Source organism: Sturnus vulgaris, chromosome 7 (genome assembly GCF_052056855.1).
Source record: "Sturnus vulgaris isolate bStuVul1 chromosome 7, bStuVul1.hap1, whole genome shotgun sequence".
Taxonomy (NCBI): domain Eukaryota; kingdom Metazoa; phylum Chordata; class Aves; order Passeriformes; family Sturnidae; genus Sturnus; species Sturnus vulgaris.
In genome coordinates, this window is record NC_142249.1 from 28,785,853 (window position 1) to 28,806,482 (window position 20,630).

Consider the following 20,630-nt stretch of genomic DNA (forward strand, 5'->3'; position numbering starts at 1 on the left):
AAGAGTCACCAACCATTTAGGCATATAATAAGGTCCCACTTTCAAAAAGCAAGCACCAAAGGTAACAATGGGACTGTTGATAGGTGCACATATTTTTAGGGCAAAGAGCATTTGTAGTAATTGAATCTTTATAATAAAGGAGGATGAATTAAAAAATTCATCAGTTCATTCAGAGTAGAACCCACTATGAATTTTAAAACATTATTTTAAAAATATTTTAAAAATTTTTAGTACAAAAAATCAAAATAAAAACTAATTATTTTATTCCATTCCATGAAGTATTTCAATACGTTTATACTTTTATTCCTTCAAATTTGTTTTCCTACTGTAAAATGTTCACCCAAATGGGACCGAAACAACAAAAATAGCATTCTTCATTGGCTGTCCATGAAAAGCTTGTTTTATCATTAAAATACTTTTAAAAAAACATAATTTCAAAAACGAAACCTTTAACTTGTCTTTTGTCTCACAGAAGCAAGATCAGCTTTCCTTCTCCAACCCTCCCAGTTTTTACTTTGGATTTCCCCCCACCCCCAATTTTGATTAACACCAGCCACTGAAGATAAAATCATGGCTTCCAGCACCATGAGTTTCAGTGAGGCAGAAACACAGAAAATCACAGTTCAGGGCTTGGAGCCCCTGCTGTGTTTGCTGAGCTGCCAGGCAGCAGTGGCACTGCAGCTCCCACAGGCAGCAGGGTGGAGCTGATGCACGGAGCTGCATTCTGACAGTGCTGGGCAGCAAGAGATGTCAGCAGCCCCAGGAACCCACAGCACTCCCTGCAAGCTCAGCCTGGACCTCACAGCCAGGTATGGCTGGTTAAAGCATTAGGGTGAAGTACAGCACAAGGCAAAAAAAAAAAAAAAAAAAAGTGTAAAAGGTGTCATAGGGCTATTGCTGGTAACTGGCTACATCATGAAGACCAAACAAGAAACAGCTTGACTCCAAGGTCCCCTATTTAGTAAGGCAAAAGACATCAGAAATATCTGTTTTACTTGGTCTTAAAGGATGTCTTTTATTGTCTTTTTTTTTTTTTTTTTTTTTTGCCACAATCACTTGTAAGTTAGAACACTGGATAGACCCTATGCTGACATTTTTGCTCTGTAAGGATTTTTTTTAAAGGCTACTGCTGTGTTTCACAAAGGAATTTAAAACCCTCCCAGAACTGGCTGCTGAAAGTGATGCAGCCTGAGAGCCCCATTCCCTAGAGCAAGAGCAGCTTCTCTAAGTAAGTGCTGTCTGTGCTCCTGCCTACCTGCTAGGATGGGCTGTGCTGAGGGTGTGCAGGCACTGCACTGGCAGAGTTCAGGATTTCTATCTCCCAGCCCCTCATAATCCTCTGTGAAACACATATACCAAATTTCTCCCTCAGGTATCTCTTTCAGTCTCAAGTGTCTCAAGTTAAAGTAGCTTTTCAGATCAACAGCTCATCACATCAGAACATTTGTTTACAGCACTGCTTTACTCACTGATCATAATGCCTATCTTTTCCTTTAGTTCTCACTTTTCATCTTCCCAGGTACTTAGGAAATAATTTGTCAAATTTCGATCAGTATATTCACAAAATAAACACTTTATCCCCAGTCAGAGCAATATCACCTACGTGTTTTCTCATATTTTCTGTGATATAAACATTCATAAGCTCAAAAATCAAAACTATGGCTCTGAAACGTATACATTCCGTGTTTTTCAAGCCTTACACTACACCCCCACAGAAATAACCTAGCAAAACTATAAATATTCACTTTGATTGGTCATAGTTCAAGCTACAGATCCATGATTCTAATATCATTTTAATAAAACCATTTTTTGACCTTTTGCGTATAAAAATCTTACAGAATCTCATTTCCTAATTTCTGTATCAAGACCCTTCTGGCTGGTCAGCCACAGCACACACTGGAGCTCTCTGTTACTCCACAGTCAGGTCTGAAAGGGCCAGGGTCACTCTTGGTTTGGGTCTGCAGTTGAAAATTCAGCCTTTATTCAATATGCTTCACAAGCCTGAAAGGTTTTAAATATGAGCTATTGCATGACTGCTCAGTTCTCTGAAGTATCTTGAATCTGTTAATCAACTGTTTTAATTACATTCCTTAAATCAGAGGTGATTTTTTTCCCTGCCATAGCTAAAATCTATAACAGAACATGACTAAGCACAAACATTGACAAGGCCAAACTTCCATTTTTTCCAATATAAGAGCTTTTTTGTCCAGTCTTTCACAGACTGCCCCTTACTATATTGATATCTGGCTTCCAATCTTCCTTTTGCCCTATGCAGTTCACCTGCAGTCTCCAAGGCAGCCTTTGCTAAGCACAGGTTTCCTGTTCTGCTCTGGAGCTGCTCAGCAGATGAGCCTTTAGTGGTCTCAGTTCCCAAGTTCTTTGCTCTGTTTCCTTTGGCCTCTCATGTTCCTAACTTATGAAATCTCTGCTCTCTTTCAGGCCACTTTTTTGTTTTCTCACCTCCAGTTCTACTTTGGCTAAAAAAAGGAAAGGCCATTCTTTGTACAAAGCCTTGAACTTCTGCAAATAACCCTCAAGGAGCACTCTTCAATGGTGAATGAACCTGCTATTCACCCAGTAAGATGCACCTCTCACCCCATATTTAAAATCCTGCTTGCTGCTGGGCTCAATGTAAAGGTTACAGAGATACTGTTCAGTTTTGCTGCTGAGAAGACCAGGAAAGGTAAACCTCTCTCTGCTGCACTCAGTAATTCATTACTAATATAGATACCACCAAGAATGGTAAATTCCAATGGAAAGTGATTTGTTTGGTTTTCTTTTCCTCAGAGGACTCTGTCCTTTTCAGATTTAATGGATACCAAGATAACTTACCTTGAAAAATAAAAGTAAACCTTAAAATTCCCAATATTTTGTTCCAACTGTATTCCCAATTACTTTGGAAATTGATTTAATTGTATGAAATGTGAGCTAGGGATTCAGAATTTGAGCTGTACTAGTTATGATTACCAAAATGAAGCCTGTAGTATTCCTGCTTCAAGATTAGATTCTCATAATCTAATAAAAGCAGCTGATAATTTTCAATTTCCCAGAGGGAGAGAACATTTTATGGTGATATAATAAATAAAATACATTAAAGGGACCTAAAGAACTTTAATTCTTGATTTCATTGGGAGGTGCTGACACTGTCCACTTCCAGCTAAAATGTAGTAGCAGTGAGTTGCCTTTATCACCTCTAAAAATTGTAAAGTCATGAAAAAATGTAGACAGAATACTTGCAGCAACATCATTTGAGACTCATTCAATAATTTTGTAATTCTCTGCACCATAGACAAAAAGAGTAATAATAACCCCTATAAGGATAATTATTACTGTATTCAGAGGTAAGAACTTATGTACTGGTTAGACTGGAGGGGCCAGTAAGAGCTGGGGATTCTGCCAGGATATTCCACTAGCCTTAGACTGACCTTGGGAAAACAGATATACACAAACGCTGAGCAGGCCAAATTAAGCATTCTGAACAAAATGCTCAGAGCTCTCAGAGGCAGATCAGAGATGACTATTTCAATCTCTGCTCGTGTACCTCAGGCCTCACAGATCTGCTCTTACAGACTGCGAGTAATAAGCAATGAACAAGAGATTTTTCTAAATAAAAAATAAAGCAATATGCAATGCCAGGTTTCTTATTTCAACAACAGAGGGATTAGTACAGCAATGAACTCACGGAATGATCATCATTCTCACCCTTAAAATACAATTGTCTTGTTAAATGCCAGAAAATGTACTCTCAAAACCTGGATTGTGACAGCTCTGCTCTTGACAGAATAATGCAGTCTCTGCTGTGCCGAGCCTGGATGACAGACAGGCTTATTTTTTTCCTTTTTAAAATATGTACTTACTCATCTGATAAAGAATATGCTGTTTCCATAGGTAGAATTAAAATGTGTTTTACTGCAGGGTCACCTAAATGGATGTTCAGGAGAGATACTCCCATTTCACCTGGTTATTAGACAATCTCCCACCATCCAAGCTAAGGCTCCCCCAGGCAAGGGAGGAAAGGTCATGTCAAGCCATCCTACCTCCCCTGTCACCTCCCTGCTGTGGCTGGAAGGTGGCTGTGACAATCCCAGACCCAGCTGAGTGCTGGTGCAGGGTCACCTGCCAGCCCTGCTGCTGCAGAAAAGCACCCAGGGAGACCCAGACCATTGTAAGAGTAGCGTGAGAGGGACAGGAGCAATCAAAGAGATGAAGGATGCTGTGCAGAGCTCAGTATTTTGGTCTTGCTGAAAAGCCCACGTGTCCCTCAGGGGATGGTCACACCTGAGGAGGGCTGGCTTCAAACAGGACTGAGTGACCCCACATGCTCCCTTCTGCAGAAAAGTCCCAAAGAGGAATATTCAAAGTGTTATTTATAAGGAAATCTCAAGCAAAGGAAAAAACTTTTTAAAAATGAACACCACTGAAGGGAAAGCATTAATAACACAGTAACTTATTACAAAATCATACTCCAAATGCATGGTGTGAAGAAAAATATGCAGGAACACCAAGTACAGTACTGAAGGTTTGATATGAATATTAAATGTGTTTTCTTTAGTCAAAGAAAATCAGTGTGTTTAAACACACGTGGAAAAAACCTGTTCCAAGAACCTCAGGCAGGAGAATTGGCTACTCAAGACATGCAAGCTGCACTACCAAACTCACTAGTGGGCATCTGTCAGACTTAAACTCTCAAAACTACATTTGCCCAGCCAGCAAACTGCATACATCTCCCTACCTTGGAACACAGGAGAATTACCAAACCCCCAGCTGGCATTTTAAGATGCAGCTCCAGTACTGCTAACAATCTGGCTGAAGCTATATTAAGCTTTTCAGATAAAAAATGATATATGCAGTAAGCATTTTAATATTAAAAAATACACGTTCAAAGCCTGAAGTTATGTCAAGTTTATGCCATATCAATGACTATATGACATTTTCATTATTGGATGACTCTTTCCTCCAGCAATTACCTAGGCCAATAAGACATATGCCTGTATGCGTGAGATAGATCACACACCAAAGCAAATACCCGGAATTAAATTACATTCTGTTAATTATCACCTTGCAAAGCTTTGGGACATGTTGACAACCCTAGAATATGAGGAATAAAATAATTATTTTCTATTTCTCAACATCTCTTACATCAATGTTCAGCACTCTTTGGAATTAAAAAAAAAATCATGCAAGACTAAAAAATACCTGAAAACTATCATAAATAAAAATAACAGAAATACAGAAGGGCAAGATGAGGCTTTCCAAGGGACTAGGATAACTCACAGAAAGATAAGATTACTAATCATTATCTTGCAATAAAGTTATAACATTCTGTATCTCAGGGCCATTTTACACTGGTCTACTGCTCTTACTATCAGATGATAATTACAGAAATTAATAATATGAGAGGAATGACTATGCAGCTTTTAAACTATGCACTTTCAATTAATGCATATATTAATTTATATAGATAGATATAGACATAGATATAGCTATAGATAGATATAAATTAAGATCTGTAATTCACTTATCTAAGTTTCCCTCAATCTCTCTTCCCACCTATAATTTTGACCTACCTTTAGATGCCACCTCTATGTCTAAGCTAGGACAGCCTTCCTCTACAGATGACAGACTTCAGAGGTGTTCCATGACCTTACCATGGACACCCTATCTCACAGTGAGATTAGTTAAGTTCTGAAAGCAGTTCACACTCCTTTTTACATATAGGGAGAGACCAGACCACTATCTTAACTGGATGTCACAGTACCAGACAGAAGAGATAGATTAGCTGAATCTCACCCAGGCTTTTCCCCACATTGTGTACTATCAGTGTTTGTATCTACAGGAGGAAAAGAGAAAATGAACATTACATTATTATCTGGTTTGCTATCGTTCACACATGTGATTACATAATGGACCCTCTCCTAGCTGGATTTTATCAGACTACTCCAATACCTGACAGATCAGCAGCTACCTACCACACTGGAGAAACTGGGAAAGTATCTATTGCCAAAAGGCTTCAGCTGAGCTCATCTTCCAACCTATCTAAATGTAAGCTATGCAAAGAACATTTAAAAGATAAAGCAAAAAGCAAAACCATACATTTTAGAGACTGAAATGTGATTGTATCCTCAAAGCACGGTCTCAGCTACAGATAAGCTCAAATAGCAATAAGTTTCAAAGGAAAGCCCACACAATTTCAGTAGATGATATAGATCACACACCTTTTAATATATCTGCAAAAAGGATCCTATTTCCAACAGAGGTGGAGAAACTAAGGCACAACAAAACTCTTACATAATCAAATGTAAATCATCAACAGTTGGCTTATTAGGGTTATTCCATGACTCCTGGTTTCCCCACACTCTGGGCAATGAAATGGGCATCTGGAGACAGTCAGCACCAGTTCTACACTTACCATGAAATTGCACATCCAGATGCATTTGTGAGAGCAAGACAGAGAATGTGTTTTGGGGTTTTCACAGCTACAGGGAGTACAGAGATGGAACCATAAGTGCTCGTCAGTGCTGTGACTAGCCAGGGAGAAGATGTGAATTGCACTGGAAGATGTAATGATGAGAGGTAAATCCAAAAGGGGAAAAAACCCAAAGCCAAAACAAACCACAACAACAAAGGACTTGAAAGGCATCAGTAACATTCCATGTGGCAGCTAGCAAAAGAGGATTAACTTACTAAACAAAGAAATGTGCTTATGCATCAAGCAATAAGCTTTGCAAGAAACTACCTGTTAGAAAACACCGAGACTAGTGAAATCCAGAAAACATATACAGGTTTTAGCAAGATTTTACTTGCATTTACCGTTAAGTTCAGAGAAGAGGAGAATGGAAGTAGGACCAGATAACACTTCAGTCTTGTCTGCCACAAACTAACACTTAAACGGGACAGGACCACACCCTTTTCTGTAGTGGACCCTCATCTGGACCAGGCAGATTGCCAAACATCCTGTGACAGTTTAGGAGCTTTCAGGATCAGAAGGGGTTTGGAGTGAAAAGGATACCTGAGGTGTGCAGGCAAGTAGCTGCCTCTAGGAAAATTATGTTAAGGCCATGTCTAGAGCCAGGTTGTTCTTTCCATGTTTCTTCAGATGCACGCTTTTGCTTCATCCACACATCTTGAATTTCAACTACCCATTTTCAGACATGCCAGACACAATTTTGTCCCACATATCTGACATGGTCTTGCAAATACTGTCCCAGCTGTGTCTTCTATCAACTTACTGTTCTTTTCTGACACTGTCTAATTCCCTTATGTTGCATCAAATGCAAACTATTTATCTTTGCTTTTCATGGCACATTTCCAAACTCTTTACCTGTCATGACTCTGACATTTGCCTTGTCAAAAATGTCAAACTCCTCTGGCCATAGCCTTAAATTTTCCAAACAAGCACATTATTGCTTTCTCCCATGTCACTCCATGTCTGCAAGCACTCAATTTCTTCCTCTTTTTAATCTCTACCTTGTGACTATTTTGCTAAAGGAAAGCCTAGAAATAATTATGCACCTGGCAGACTGAAACTGCCACGTGTGATGCTGATGAAGCCTTTCTGGCATTCCATCACCTGTGCCAGCATGTTTTTATACCTTCAGAAACTTAACTGCAAACTCTTTGGAGAAGAGATAGTATGCATTGTTAGCTGTTCCTCACAGCAGGATCCAGTGTGGTCTGGGAAGATTTGGAACTAAAAATAAGACTGCTTATGTACCAACCATAAAATGTATTTCAACACTTCATATTTGATGACAGTAAGGGGCAATTTCTCTCAAGATCTCAATTCTTAAAATGATAAGATCTCCAGTCTGAGGCGGTAAGACATAAACCCATTAAATCTGCCTTGCAGATGCATGCCATGCAGTTCTTCCTAAAAGCATGACAAAGAATGGGTCTTTTTATGGTTTTCAACCAGTGGCACACACCTCTTACCACACCAAAATGAGGTAAAACCTATGGTGATGTAACTCAGACAAAAAAGAAATTCAGGCAACACAGAAACAATTCACACTGTTTTGCTTGCAGCAGATTGTCAGCTAAATCTTTCCCTTGCCGCTGCATGGATTTGGGTCTGAAGGGCAGTTTAATAAAAGAAATAGCCTCTCCAAAGTGGTATAAGTTCAATTTCAGGCCTGTCAGAATCAGTGTTCTAGAAAAATAAAAATCTCTTGAGGTAATGTTTCAAACCATACAAAATTAGATGCTTTACTTTAATAGAAGTACACTCAATTACAAGATTGGAGAGTTTCCTATACATTGAGGATATTCTGGAGTTACGCTGAGATCAAATCTGTGCCTTTCATTCACCTTCTAAAAGGGACTCCTGCACATCAACCACTATCAGCTGAAAGTGATAACGTCTCTTGTTCTACAAGTTTCTTATCAAGAGTCTGTGTTTGCCCACCGGCTTTGAATTGGTTTCACTGCATATTTCAAGTAGATGAATGCATTTCTCCAGACTAATGTTGCTGTTTATCAGTACTGCTTGGCTCACAGAGTAGCTGGCTCCACAATCTAGCTGGAATCAAATTAGCTGTTGATAAATCCGTTGTAAATAAGCTGAGCAGGTGAATACTGTGCATCACAGGTGTGCACAGCTTAACACAACAGCTTTCTGAGAAAATTTTCAGAGTAGTATCACATCAGTGAACCTTAAATAGCTGCAGCTATGTATGTGCCTTTGAAGTGCAGACACGAGTTGACAGAAGCAGGAGGCTTCACTAGCTGCATGGAACTGTCTGTGGGGAAAACTAGGCATGAACCAATTCTCTGTGGTAATGAGATGGTCTCCTTTGGACAGAAGCCACACTGAGCTGGCACAGACATAGTGAGCCTCAGGTCCCAAGCAAATACAACAGCACAGATGCAGCCCAGAGTTGAGTGTCCCTAATCACCTTTGACAGTCAATAGTGACAGTTCTCTTCTGTCCCCAAGGAGCCTCTCCCTTGTCACCACCTGATTTGGCCATCTAGTTCTGTACCAGGCATCACTTTGCTATGGCCTTACCAGCTTTGAAGAGCTGCAATGCCTTTTGGAACAACAAAAGCAATGGACAGAAGTAAGCCCTCTTTTCAGAACTAAAAAATCAGCCTTTTTGTTCCCTCTCTTCATCTGGCTTGGCATGATTTCTGCACAAAACCCTTGGCTTCCTTTGTGTTTACAATGCAGAGTTCAGGTGACAAATCTATGAACAGATCTCTCAACAGACTCTCTTGTCAGCTGCATACCCCACAAATGCTTTCACTGTTAACTAGCAAACCATTAAAGTCTCCAAAATGACAGTATGGTTGCCAATATTCTCAGCTTCAAACCACTAAGTACCTTCTCTTCTGCTTTTTAGTTTAACAGAGAAAAAAAAAAAAAAATCATCACACCAATGTCATCCTATCTGCGGTCCAAGTGCTCATCAAGCATCCAGAGTGGTTACACTTGTATTCCTGGAATTGTTATTCTTACTCACTGTTTTTTGTTCTTTACTTCCTTTGTTAGAACTGGAAGATTACCTTAATTTATTATTTTCCCTTTTTTGTCAGCTGTATGAAGAGGCTTTATTTTGGCTTTTCCTTTCTCTATTTTTTACCAGAATTCACAGCATTTTGTGCCTCTACTATATGATGGGGGCTTGTTAACCTTTAAAACACCTTAATATTCCTTTTGCTGTGTATTTCAGTAGCTGAATATTTCTGTATTCTTGTTAATAGCAGCAGCCCAAAAAAATAGTTCAGCAAAATTTCAAAATCATAAACTGTCAGAAACTGGGTTCTTGCAACTTGGACTTTCATATGATCTAAAAACAAAGCCCAGGGTGGTAAAATTAAAGCACCAAATAGAGATTAAAATCAGCCAGCTCAGCCCAGCTAAATTCTACTTAACATCTAATGACCACTGTGATTATGATGTGGACATAACACAAATGAAAACTGCACGTGGGTTTACTTACAGTTGTGACAGGTGGCTCCCATGTAGCCTGTATTGTTACAGTCACAGTAAAAGGTGGTCCAGGACTGGGAGCATTTTCCTCCATGTTCACAGTAGTTGGGTAAACATCTAAATTGAGACAGTTTTAAAAATGCAATTAATTATAAATATTTCTGCAAAAAAATGTGGTGGGGAAAAAAAAGTCAGAAACAACAGAACTGTCTCAACTCCTCATAAAGGCAAAAATTTCCTAGGGTTGAATTGCTGTAAAATGAAATAATTATTTATTTTTCTGTGATTCACATCCAAGCACTGAAGAAAAAAACATTTAAGCTATCCAGAAGATAGGTAAAGATCACTCTAAACAAAAACATTCCACTTGTTAGCAATTAAAATGTCATGAACTTTCTGACCACAGAGCAATACAAGTAGAAGGTGAAAATGCTTTTGAAATCTTGTTCCAAAGGAGAATCCCCTGTTCTCAGATTAAACAGGCACCACTGTTATCAAAATTAGGCTGAGTTACATTTGTGGTAACACTAACAGCATGCAAATCTTTGAAGTGAGAGGAAAAATATGCTTCAATTATGAGTTCTGTACTCTCTTATTTTCCTCATTTTAGTTGGTGTGCCTCTGAAGTATTATTGTGAAACAAATTATTAAAAGAAGAAAGAGGCACAACAGCATGCAGCTCAGGAAATGAACAGAAATAAAAGCTGTGGGAGATAAATCCAATCTCCAGGACAAGAAGTGAATGCTGATCTAAACTCCCCTGGTATAAACACAGTCAGTGCAATGGAGTTACACCAGCTTAAATGGAAGCAGATTGTTCTCTTATTTGACTATTTTTCATTTTATTTTTTTCCCTCTTACTTTATATTAATCTCTTTTACACAGTATGTGTGACTTTTGAGAAATAAGTAACTTGTTTATACTGCTGATTCAATTGTGATGGGTGGGTGGAGAGGAAACATGCAATCAGTTTATCCTTTACACTACAGAACTCCATTAGGATTTGCTTTGCTGTAATTTGAGATTCAAAACTCTTTCAATGCCCAGAACTTTCCAGGTTGTTAATGTGAAATCACTGATGCTACCTTGATTTTTTTCTAGCTGAAGACGTGGTTTTATTGCAGTTCATCTCATTCTTAGGAAATTTTTTTGCATTTAAGTATGTATATTTCCCTTAGCAGTGGCTCTTAATCTGTTTCTTCTAGATTACTTACAATTAACACCCATTCTATGCATGCAAGCAGAATATCTATATGTCACCAACAGCCATGCCCACCATGTCAGCCTTCTGAGCATCATCAGCCAAGTTTTCATCCATTTACTCCAGTCCAAGGTTGTTTGGAGCTGCCAAACCTTGAGAATCCAAAGAAACCTGCTTCTGTGCCCAGAGGCCTTTCAGAACAACCTCTTGTCCTCAATATGCTCCATGCTCATTCATACAAACTTACATCTATTCCCCTCTATCAGTGAGTCTAAGATTAATTCCAGATTCACTTGATCTCTGTTTATACCATTATACATAAAATTATAAAGGTCATATAAAAATATGAACATGAAAGATTAGTTATTTTTAGTAATGCTTGCTCAATTACTGCAGTAATTATTTATTATTCAAATATTAGAGAAATAAGGAATTCAAGAAGAAAGTATGTTATTTATAACTATCTGTAACATTTTTTAAAACATTTCTTAGATATATTGGTCTTATAAAAATCATTGCCATGGCTTCTATTAATCATTGAGCTCAAATACAAAATGAGGACATATTATGAAAATGACATTCCTAGTTTTCTAGCTCTATAGGAAGCTATTTCCACTGCTGTGGGAGAATGTCTTGTTTCTAAACCAAGAAAGAAACGAAGAGGAAGGCCAAAACCTCAGGGTTTGCCCTACTCTGAATAAGGCAGGAATTCTGAGAAGGGATGAGATTTTGGCTTTTATTGGTATGCTGGGCAATCATCTATGAGTCCACCAGCCTGCTGGTGCAGTGAGAGCCCAGCCAGCCCCTCTGCCATCACACCTACTCCTGGCAATACATTAATTTAACGGAGATTTAAAGCTTTGGGTGGCTGCTGAGGAGAGCAGGAGCAGCGTTCTGGGAAGGTGCACACAGGACTGTGTGGTGTGCCCTGCCAGCCCCCTGAGCCATCAGCTCCATCCCAGAGGCAAAGCACAGGGCTACAACAGCTGGCTGGTGGCACAGGGCATTTCGCCTGGCTGGGGGAGCACATTTACTCATGTTTGTACTTTGGTGGTGCCTGCCCTTGCCCTCAGCACACTGCCTTTAATTCCACTTGCTGTTTAGTGATAAACATTCCTTTCTGTCACCTGTACAGCAGCACTTCTATTCACATCACAGGGAGGCTGGTGAGAAGAAACATATGATGTTAATAGAGCTCTTTGGAGAGATAAAAGGAATAGTGCTGTGTTATTATCATAACTTCCATCATCACTGTAATGGACAAATATGCTTTTTGCCTACTTTAAACTACCTTTTATTAATTAATCCAATACAGTAGAGCTAATTACTAACCATTTGTGGTTTGCCAAAGGCCTGCATTAAAGGCTTAGCCACATTTATTCCCTTAAAACAGTTTCGTTTTAAAGAATTAACAAAGTTGAAGGTCACTTCTTATTTCTACTTGTCTTATGAATGCAAACACTTTTTCTTCTCCCAACAATGCACAAAATGCAAGTCAAACTAACCATGTCAGCTTTTAATGATATTCATAAATTCAGAATTGAATCTTTTTTATTCCTTAGTCTATTTGCTTTAATTAGCACCAACTGCATTTATCTTGTTTTTGGTCAGATAACTAACCCTTCTATGAGCTTATGAAACAAATTTCTTTGCAACTCTAATAATTACCATAATCCCATTCTAGCTGAGCAGTTGTGTCTTCATTAGAAGCAAAATTTTTCCTAATTATGAGAGAACTCAAAATTAAGAAATAGCTATAATTAAAATTAATCAAGGCATGGATAAGTCATAGATTCTTCCATTTGTGAACTGTCCTAGATCCTCATGTTGAAGGATTTAAACACATTTAATTTAAAATATAAATTAATATTTGCATTCCAGTAGAAAAAACCACTTTCAGCAAAAAATGCAGTGGTATCACAGAACATTTCATAAACAAAACTTTGCATCAGGCAGCCCCTGACCTATTTGTAATTGAAATGAACAAACAGCTCAACTCAGTTTTTGCAAGTAACATAAATGAGACACTTGAAAACTTATGGATTTGCCTAAGAAGGTTTGTGCCAAACCAGGGACTCTAATCTTCCCCATTTATTCATATTATATATATACACACAATATATATATAATATATTTAATATCTATAATTATATTATATATATATATGCGTATATATATATATGTATGTATATATATAAATCACAGTGAAAAATTATTATTTAAAAAAAAGTAAAAGTAAGTGAAGCAAATAAATTTTTCCCTCATTTATCCAGGCTGGAAAATGCACATCTTAGCTATGTAAGTGAGCAATATTCAGAGCCAGCACAAAAGCCTTCACTGTCCTTGGATGAAACATTCACCTCCAAAACCATATGTGTTCTTCCTTTGAAATCAAAGGACAAACTGCACAGACATTAGGGGGGAGAAATTTGTGCCTTTGATGGGAATGATGAAGAAATAACAATGGCAAAATTACTTGAGTGGGAAAGCTGAAGGAGCTCTACACATTTGATGTTACACTTGACTGGAAATAAACCCAGTGTACTTTCAATAAGCACCTCTGAGATTTTCTTATAGTCAGCACAATACATCCAGCACTACCCTCTATTCTTCCTAAGTAAAGAGGAAGGAAAGGGAAGCATCACAGAGAGAAGCAAAAAAGGAGCACACTCCCTAAATATCAAGACTGCAAATACACTTAATTTTTAGACAAGCACTAAGTCCCTAAAACTCAGTTATGCTGTAACAAAAAAAACACATGAAATTTTTGAAGATTTTGGAAGATTATCTATCAATCAAACATTGCCTTAAATATTGGATCAAATTTGGTTTTTTGTTTCAGCATGTTTTCCTATTTACAGCCAGTAGCTATTTAATTTATAATTAAAAAAAAAATAACATTAAAATAGATGACTTCATACAGTGGGCATATATGTTTGATGAAACTCATGGTGTTGCTGTAACAGATGATATTTTGCTTTAGTAAAATGGTGTCTTTCCACTAAACTCAATAGATTGAGGCCAATTGCAACAGCATTGATTTCAGCCCTGTTGTGCTGAGCCGTAAATCTGGGAAATTCCTTGCCAAAGGTTATTTTTGATACAAGAAATGGCTTCAAGGGGAGACCAGACAATCATTTTGAAGAGAAATTTAGCAGTGCTACCAGACAGACAATGTATAACAACTTCAGAGGTTTACCAAGGGGAAAACTAATGAAGATCTGAGAGCATCAGAAAAAATACTGCAAAAGCACATCCCACTCTTCTTTTCCCCTGGATGTCCTTTTGTGGTAAAATAGTGGGCTAGGTGCCCTTAACTAAAGGAAGGAAAAAGACCTACCAAAAGCAGAGGAAGAGAGAAAAAGGTCTGTAAAAGCAATATTACAATGGGCTGCAAAATAATTAACACTCTTCAGACCTCTGGTTTTCCTCGGCAGACATTTCCTCCTAATCACCACATATTCCAAATTCTCTTTCCTCTTGCAACTTGAGCAAATTGACCAACAGCTTACTAAAAAGTCTTATTTTTAAGCCATCTATGTTTTCTTTCCTAAATTTATTATGTTATGAGAACTCATGGAGTACAAAGAGAACAAGAATAATGTAAACACATAACTCCTCTTTTCCATGATGGAAATCATCTAGTCTATCCCACTGAATTGACATAAAAACAAGCAGGCAAACAAACCAAAGCAATACAAACGAAGCCCAATAGTTTATAGCAAAGGTAGGTTTTTCTTCTTTTCATCAAGTTTTGCAATTCCTGCAAAGACTTTTAAAATATATTATTATTTCCACTGTTGGTCCCCTTGGTTCTCAGACCCTGCAGTTGCACACCATTGTTGAGACCAACATTTGAAAGATCCCAGCACTGATGCCAACAGCCCTCGGGCATCTGAGTAGCACAGAACTGTGGAGGAGGTTGTGCTGGGACTGGCACTAGTGAAGGAAAAGCCTGTTGTCTGTGCCTTAGATAAAAGGCATTCTCTTAAGGTTTGATTGCTTTGTTGTTAGAACACCTACATTTTTAATATAGGTAAATGTGCTGACAGTTTGGCTTAGCATCAGCAGAAAGGATTTTATATAAATAAATTTGAAAAAGAAAAAAGGGAAACAAATAAACCATCCTGTACAGACAGCTGTTCCATTTAGAATTCATCATTTTACAAAGCAAAAGCAGAAAAGCCATCTGCAAGAAATCAAACAAACAAAGAAAGATACGATATTATATTCTACTTGCATCCCCGTATCTGGCCTTTAATTTACCATGGCATTGCACATCCCATGGATTTTTACTCTAAAGGAGCAGCAATGGGAGTGAACTCTATTCAGGTTCCCCCCAAAACTCAATTCCACACTCAAGTGGGATTTCAAAAGCTAATAAATTAGCCCCTTGCCTACTTCCAAACTTCTTTCTTTCTCCACAGGGGTCTCATTCAGGACAAATTCCCTCTCCTACCATAGTGAGAAGTCTCTCACTCATGGGGACAAAGCTAGCTTTCTCCAGTTTCAGCACCATTCCACATGTAGAAGTCATTGCAGTTATAGGAAGGCATTCACCCTACTCAAATCAATTTTTTACCTATCCTCGACAGGATTTACTGAATGATACTGATGAATCTGAAGCATTTGTCTTTATTTTGCTCTGAAACACAGCACTTATACAGGCTAGTGAACACTTCATGGCCCTGAAGTGTCATTTTCTGCAGCTGGTATTGCATATATGAAACAAGGACAGGAAAAACACAGTTAAGGAAGGGAAAGCAGAACCAATTTATGCTATTATCCAAATAATCTGAGCATTCCTTTTCATTCTCATTAAAGAAAGACAAAGCCTAGAAAACTGCCCCCTCCTCAGAGATAGCATTTTCCATTGTGACTGCCTATTTTTTTTTTCTGGGAATTCACTTTGTACAATTTTTTTTTTGTTGTCTGTCATAGAGCAAGAGCATCTGACAGTGTGAAGATCATATCCCAGTCCAAGAGCAGAAAACTGTGCTACATGGTTTTATTACACTTCATTGTCAATCGGCCCTTAAGCTATTGGAGAGAAGCTCTGCCATTACCTGTATTATTCAGCTGCTTTAAACACTAGAATAGATATGAGGAGAGGAGGGGATGCTCCTCAGAATTATAGAGATTTTAATTCCAACACCCAGGCTTTGGATGCCTGTGGGTTTGAATTTTTTTAATCTTGCTCTGCTTTTCTGCATCCCATCCTTCCACCTTAAAACGTGTGTGTTATTGAGAGGATTAAAAGATCACACTTCAAAATTACACTACAAGGGTGTAATTCCAGTAATTTAGTTCCATTAGTTAGCATGTCTAATTTGTGATATAGATGCATACTTTAGGCAAGGACCCAAGAGACTGTTCAACTCTCACAGAACATTATGTTGTCCGCTATTTCTAATACTATTTTCTTCACTGTAGAGTGATCATTACAAGGCATTAAGTCATTAGGACACATTTTTCCCTGTTTAGTTTTTAGTTTAGTTTTTTTTATGCAACATAATTTGGATTTAAGGTATCTTCCCCATTCCATTTCCACATCCATTTTCCATTCCCCAAACCTCATTCCAGTGTTCTGCTTTGAGTTTAGTATAGAGGAAGTAGAAAAAAACCAGAATTTCTCAAAGGGCAATATGATGACAAAGAAAGACACATTTTTAACAATATCCTAATTTTTGCTGAACAAGCACAAAGCAAAGTTTTACAAAGTAACAAGCATAAGAAAGGGAAACTTTTTGAAAACTTTTTCCCATTTTCATTAATTAATATATTAACTAAAAAAAGACATGAAACTTCAGTAGCCTTGAGCTATTTGCTCACTGGATCATAAAACAGGCAAAAGTGACAAAAGATAAGGAGAACATTTTCACTCACAGGACTGAAGTCACCTTTTTAAGGTGAAACAAAACATCAGAAGAAGTACTTATCTGGACCATCAGATCCCAATAACTAGCCAGGACAGTCTTTCCTGCAGCATTTAAAGGAAAAAAATCTAGATCTGGCTATTCCAGCATCTGAAGGCATGCCGAAAGTCCAAATGCCTTGTTTTGGCTGAGGATGGAGACATAGTTGGGCAATTCTTAAACCAAACTTGGGATTTATGCAAAATAAGAAGCTTTGAAAAAGGACACGACATCCCCTCTTATGTCTTCAGCTCATTCCAGATTTGATCACCATCCAAATTCAAGGAATGTGATGTAAAAACATCCACTCATTGCTACACAACCAAGAAGGGAAAACATAAGAGGATTTCCTGCAAAGAGAAAGTAATATGCACTATAAAATAATTGCCATTTCTTCAGAGAAGGCACTAAATAATGAAGATAGAAAAACTACAGAGAATGAAAAGAATGGATGCCAAATTGGGGGTTGGGGTTTTTTTAATTATTCTTTCTGCAATATTTATTTATGCACTGTAGAGATTTATGTGGGGTTAAATGTAATTCTAAATGTTTGATATTTTAATACCAGCCTGGAGTTCTAACAAAAAAATTAAAATTCACTGGACATAATTAGCCAGAATATTTTTTTACTTGCATGGCCAAGCTAGGGGGTGAAAGGATCATATGAAGTTTGCCTTCTGCTGCAGGGCATAAATTAAATCTAAGAGGAGAGTTAAGAAATATAAAAACTACTATGCTTTTATCCGATTTATCCTAACACCCTTCACCTGCAATAGTAATTAATTTCCCAAAGGCCCATTTTGACAGTGCAACACATGAAGCACTAAAAGTAAAGGAAGAAAAAGTAAAAAAATATATTCTTTCTTACAAGTAAAAATTGATAATAAAATATAATAGAATCTACAAAGGAAATAGGCATAAAGCAGGTTTTAAAAGGTCAGCTCTATTTAGTAAGGAAAAAGAACACTTTAAGCTAATTTATTTAGAAAATACTATGAAGAATGTTCCCAGATAAAACGTGGGTAGGCATGAAAGAACAGGGCACTAAGGACACTATTTGTGTGCCACAGCTGAAGCAGTTGAGGGAAGCCAACTCATGAATCCACTCCATATATTCCTCCTAAATGACGTTAAAACTGTAAATGCCAATCTCATCGCAGTGATGATTATGGATATCACATGCCCCTCTCTCCATTTGGATTTGCTGGGAGAATTGGAATATGCAGATGAGTCTTGGTTTGATAAGGACAGTAACATCAGTGTGTGCCTGTGTCTGCTCACTGATGCTACAGAGATGGGACACTGCCAGGATTCAGAAGAAAATCTCTGAAGTCAGGTTTGTGTTCCTCGTGGCACATCACTGGAATTCCCAGGATGTCCTACAAGGTGTGCCATCCGTCCAGCTGCCAAGGTGAATTCAATGCAAACATGTTTTTTTTCCTCCCCCTCTCCCTCTGGTCACTTAAGGGAACTGAAGTCCCTGGTGTTGTCCTTGAAAAGAACTGTCAGTGTTTGCTACAGCAAGGGCAAGGTGCCAGCCAAGTAAAAATAGGACAGCCCAGTCAGAGCTTCATCAGCGCAAAATCAACATGAGCTGCAGCAATCAGATTAAAGAACCTCAGCAGCTGTAGACAGGGAGAGCAACACATGCATTATCTATGCAAACTTGTGAACCTGAGCCTAAAGAAAAGCAGGATCTGGCTACCCTTAAAGTTCCTTTATGGGTAATGACAGGCTTAACACATAAAAGGCTTTCCTAATCCGAAGACAATCCAGTCTAATGCATTCGAATGCAAATCATGAATAGAATTTACAACAATGAAACAACGGGTACAACGCTGTGTTTCTCCCTCTGCCTAAGCTCCACTTCTGCCCAGGGAAACTGTCGCCAAAAACTTTATCACTTCAAGGTATTTCAGTTCTGGCAGGACCAAGAGAATCATACAATTTCAGACTCCTTAACAGAGTTTTTTCTGTCACCGGGCAACAAAAATACCGCATCCTTTGTTATGGGGCTGAGGAGTTAAAAACATGAATGGAACCAATGCCATTATGGGTGTGCTCCAAGAGGATTTGCCTCAAAAGCCTGGTGAATGCAAACATTTGTTCAGCACCACCTTGAGGGGCAAAAGACACTATTTCCCTATAAGGTTCCAATTCAAAGGAAAAAGAGACCACTTTTCTATTCACATCAGCTCTTCAGCACAAAGTTACCCCAAATGGCAATGCCTCCTAAGCACTTTTCCTTAGAGACTTTGGAGAACTGGTAGGGAAAACCACAACAGATCTCACCTGTTTGTGCACACAGCGTGGAAGAACTCCTGCAAATGGAATTTTCTTCTCTGAGACTAGCACTGCAAAGCAGTCTGTCCCACTGAATGCAAGAAGTGCATGAGATTATTCAAGCCATGCCTTCAGGCTCCAGGCAACACTGCAGCCCCTGCTGCTCTATTCCAAGGGGTCCATCTGTGGTAAGAGCAGCCAGCCTTGCTCAGCCCAAAGGGAGCATCTGTGCTGTATGATGGAGGACTGGAAATCCACTGCGTTTCTGGACTGAGGTTTAATGATTTTCTGGCACAATTTCCTAATAACCATGGTAACTCTTGAGCTGCAATATCTCTTGAGCCCACATTCCTGCATCTATTCTCTGAACAGGATGCCAACCACAGCAAACAACCAACTCAGCTTCAGGACTAGAGCTAGTATTTCTAGTCATAAAATCTGGCATTTGAGCCAATTGTTGAATGGGAAATCCCAGAGCTTCTCATCTCTGTGGCCAAATTCCCAGCATCTGCATATTTGTTTTCCTACCCATTTCATTTATTTTTAAATGAGAGGCTGACTGAATTTTCCCCAGGCTATGCCTTCCATTGTTGGCCCACACACAGACAGACCCACACGCCCACTATTTCCACTGACAAAAAGGAAGAGAAAATATAGTGCAGAACTATTAGTACTTAGCAAAATTCACATTGAGATTCAAGTGTATTCTGAGATTAGCACAGCTTTGACACAATATATTTTGTTTTTTGAACAACAGAGGTACAGAGAGCTGCATACAATGAAAACAATGTTTTAGAAACAGTGAGAGACTTGGATTTCCTAGTCCTAAGTTTATCACCTCCCTCCAGACTTTGCCTTTCTTTCCATTTCCTTACTCTGACAGTGCCACAGCAAAAATGCTGATGAAACAAGTTCAAGAGCATCCCACTGAACACTTTGCCAGCTTCCAGCCATCTGTGGCTTATGAATTCATGTACGCCTTACTGGCTTTTTCCTTTACATTTGACCTCTACAGCATCTAGCAACATCCAATTTGATGTTGTGTAAGATTTGAACTTGTGAGAAACTGTACATTCTTGTTTATTATCCACCTCCTTCACACTGCTCCTCACGCCACAACTCTGCCCAGCTCTCTCTTCTCCAGGCTGAAGAGTCCAAGCCTATTTCACCTCTCGTTGCAGAGAACAGTCTGTAGCACACCAAAGAACACAGTGTCAGTTTTAGAAACACCCATGAGGGCTGAATGACAGACGTACAGACTGTGCAGTCAGAGCTGCACACAGCATCGCCTCTGAGTGGCC

General features: G+C 38.6%; 1 protein-coding gene across 1 annotated transcript in view; it reads right to left on the bottom strand.

Annotated features, from left to right (window-relative positions):
• The window catches only part of CNTNAP5 (contactin associated protein family member 5), a 269,015-nt gene that overhangs the window by 93,727 nt on the left and 154,658 nt on the right, over nucleotides 1-20,630 (bottom strand). The window contains exon 11 of the mRNA XM_014871836.2: nucleotides 9,941-10,047. Coding sequence (XP_014727322.1) covers nucleotides 9,941-10,047 — 107 coding nt within the window. The remainder of the gene's footprint in view (nucleotides 1-9,940; nucleotides 10,048-20,630) is intronic.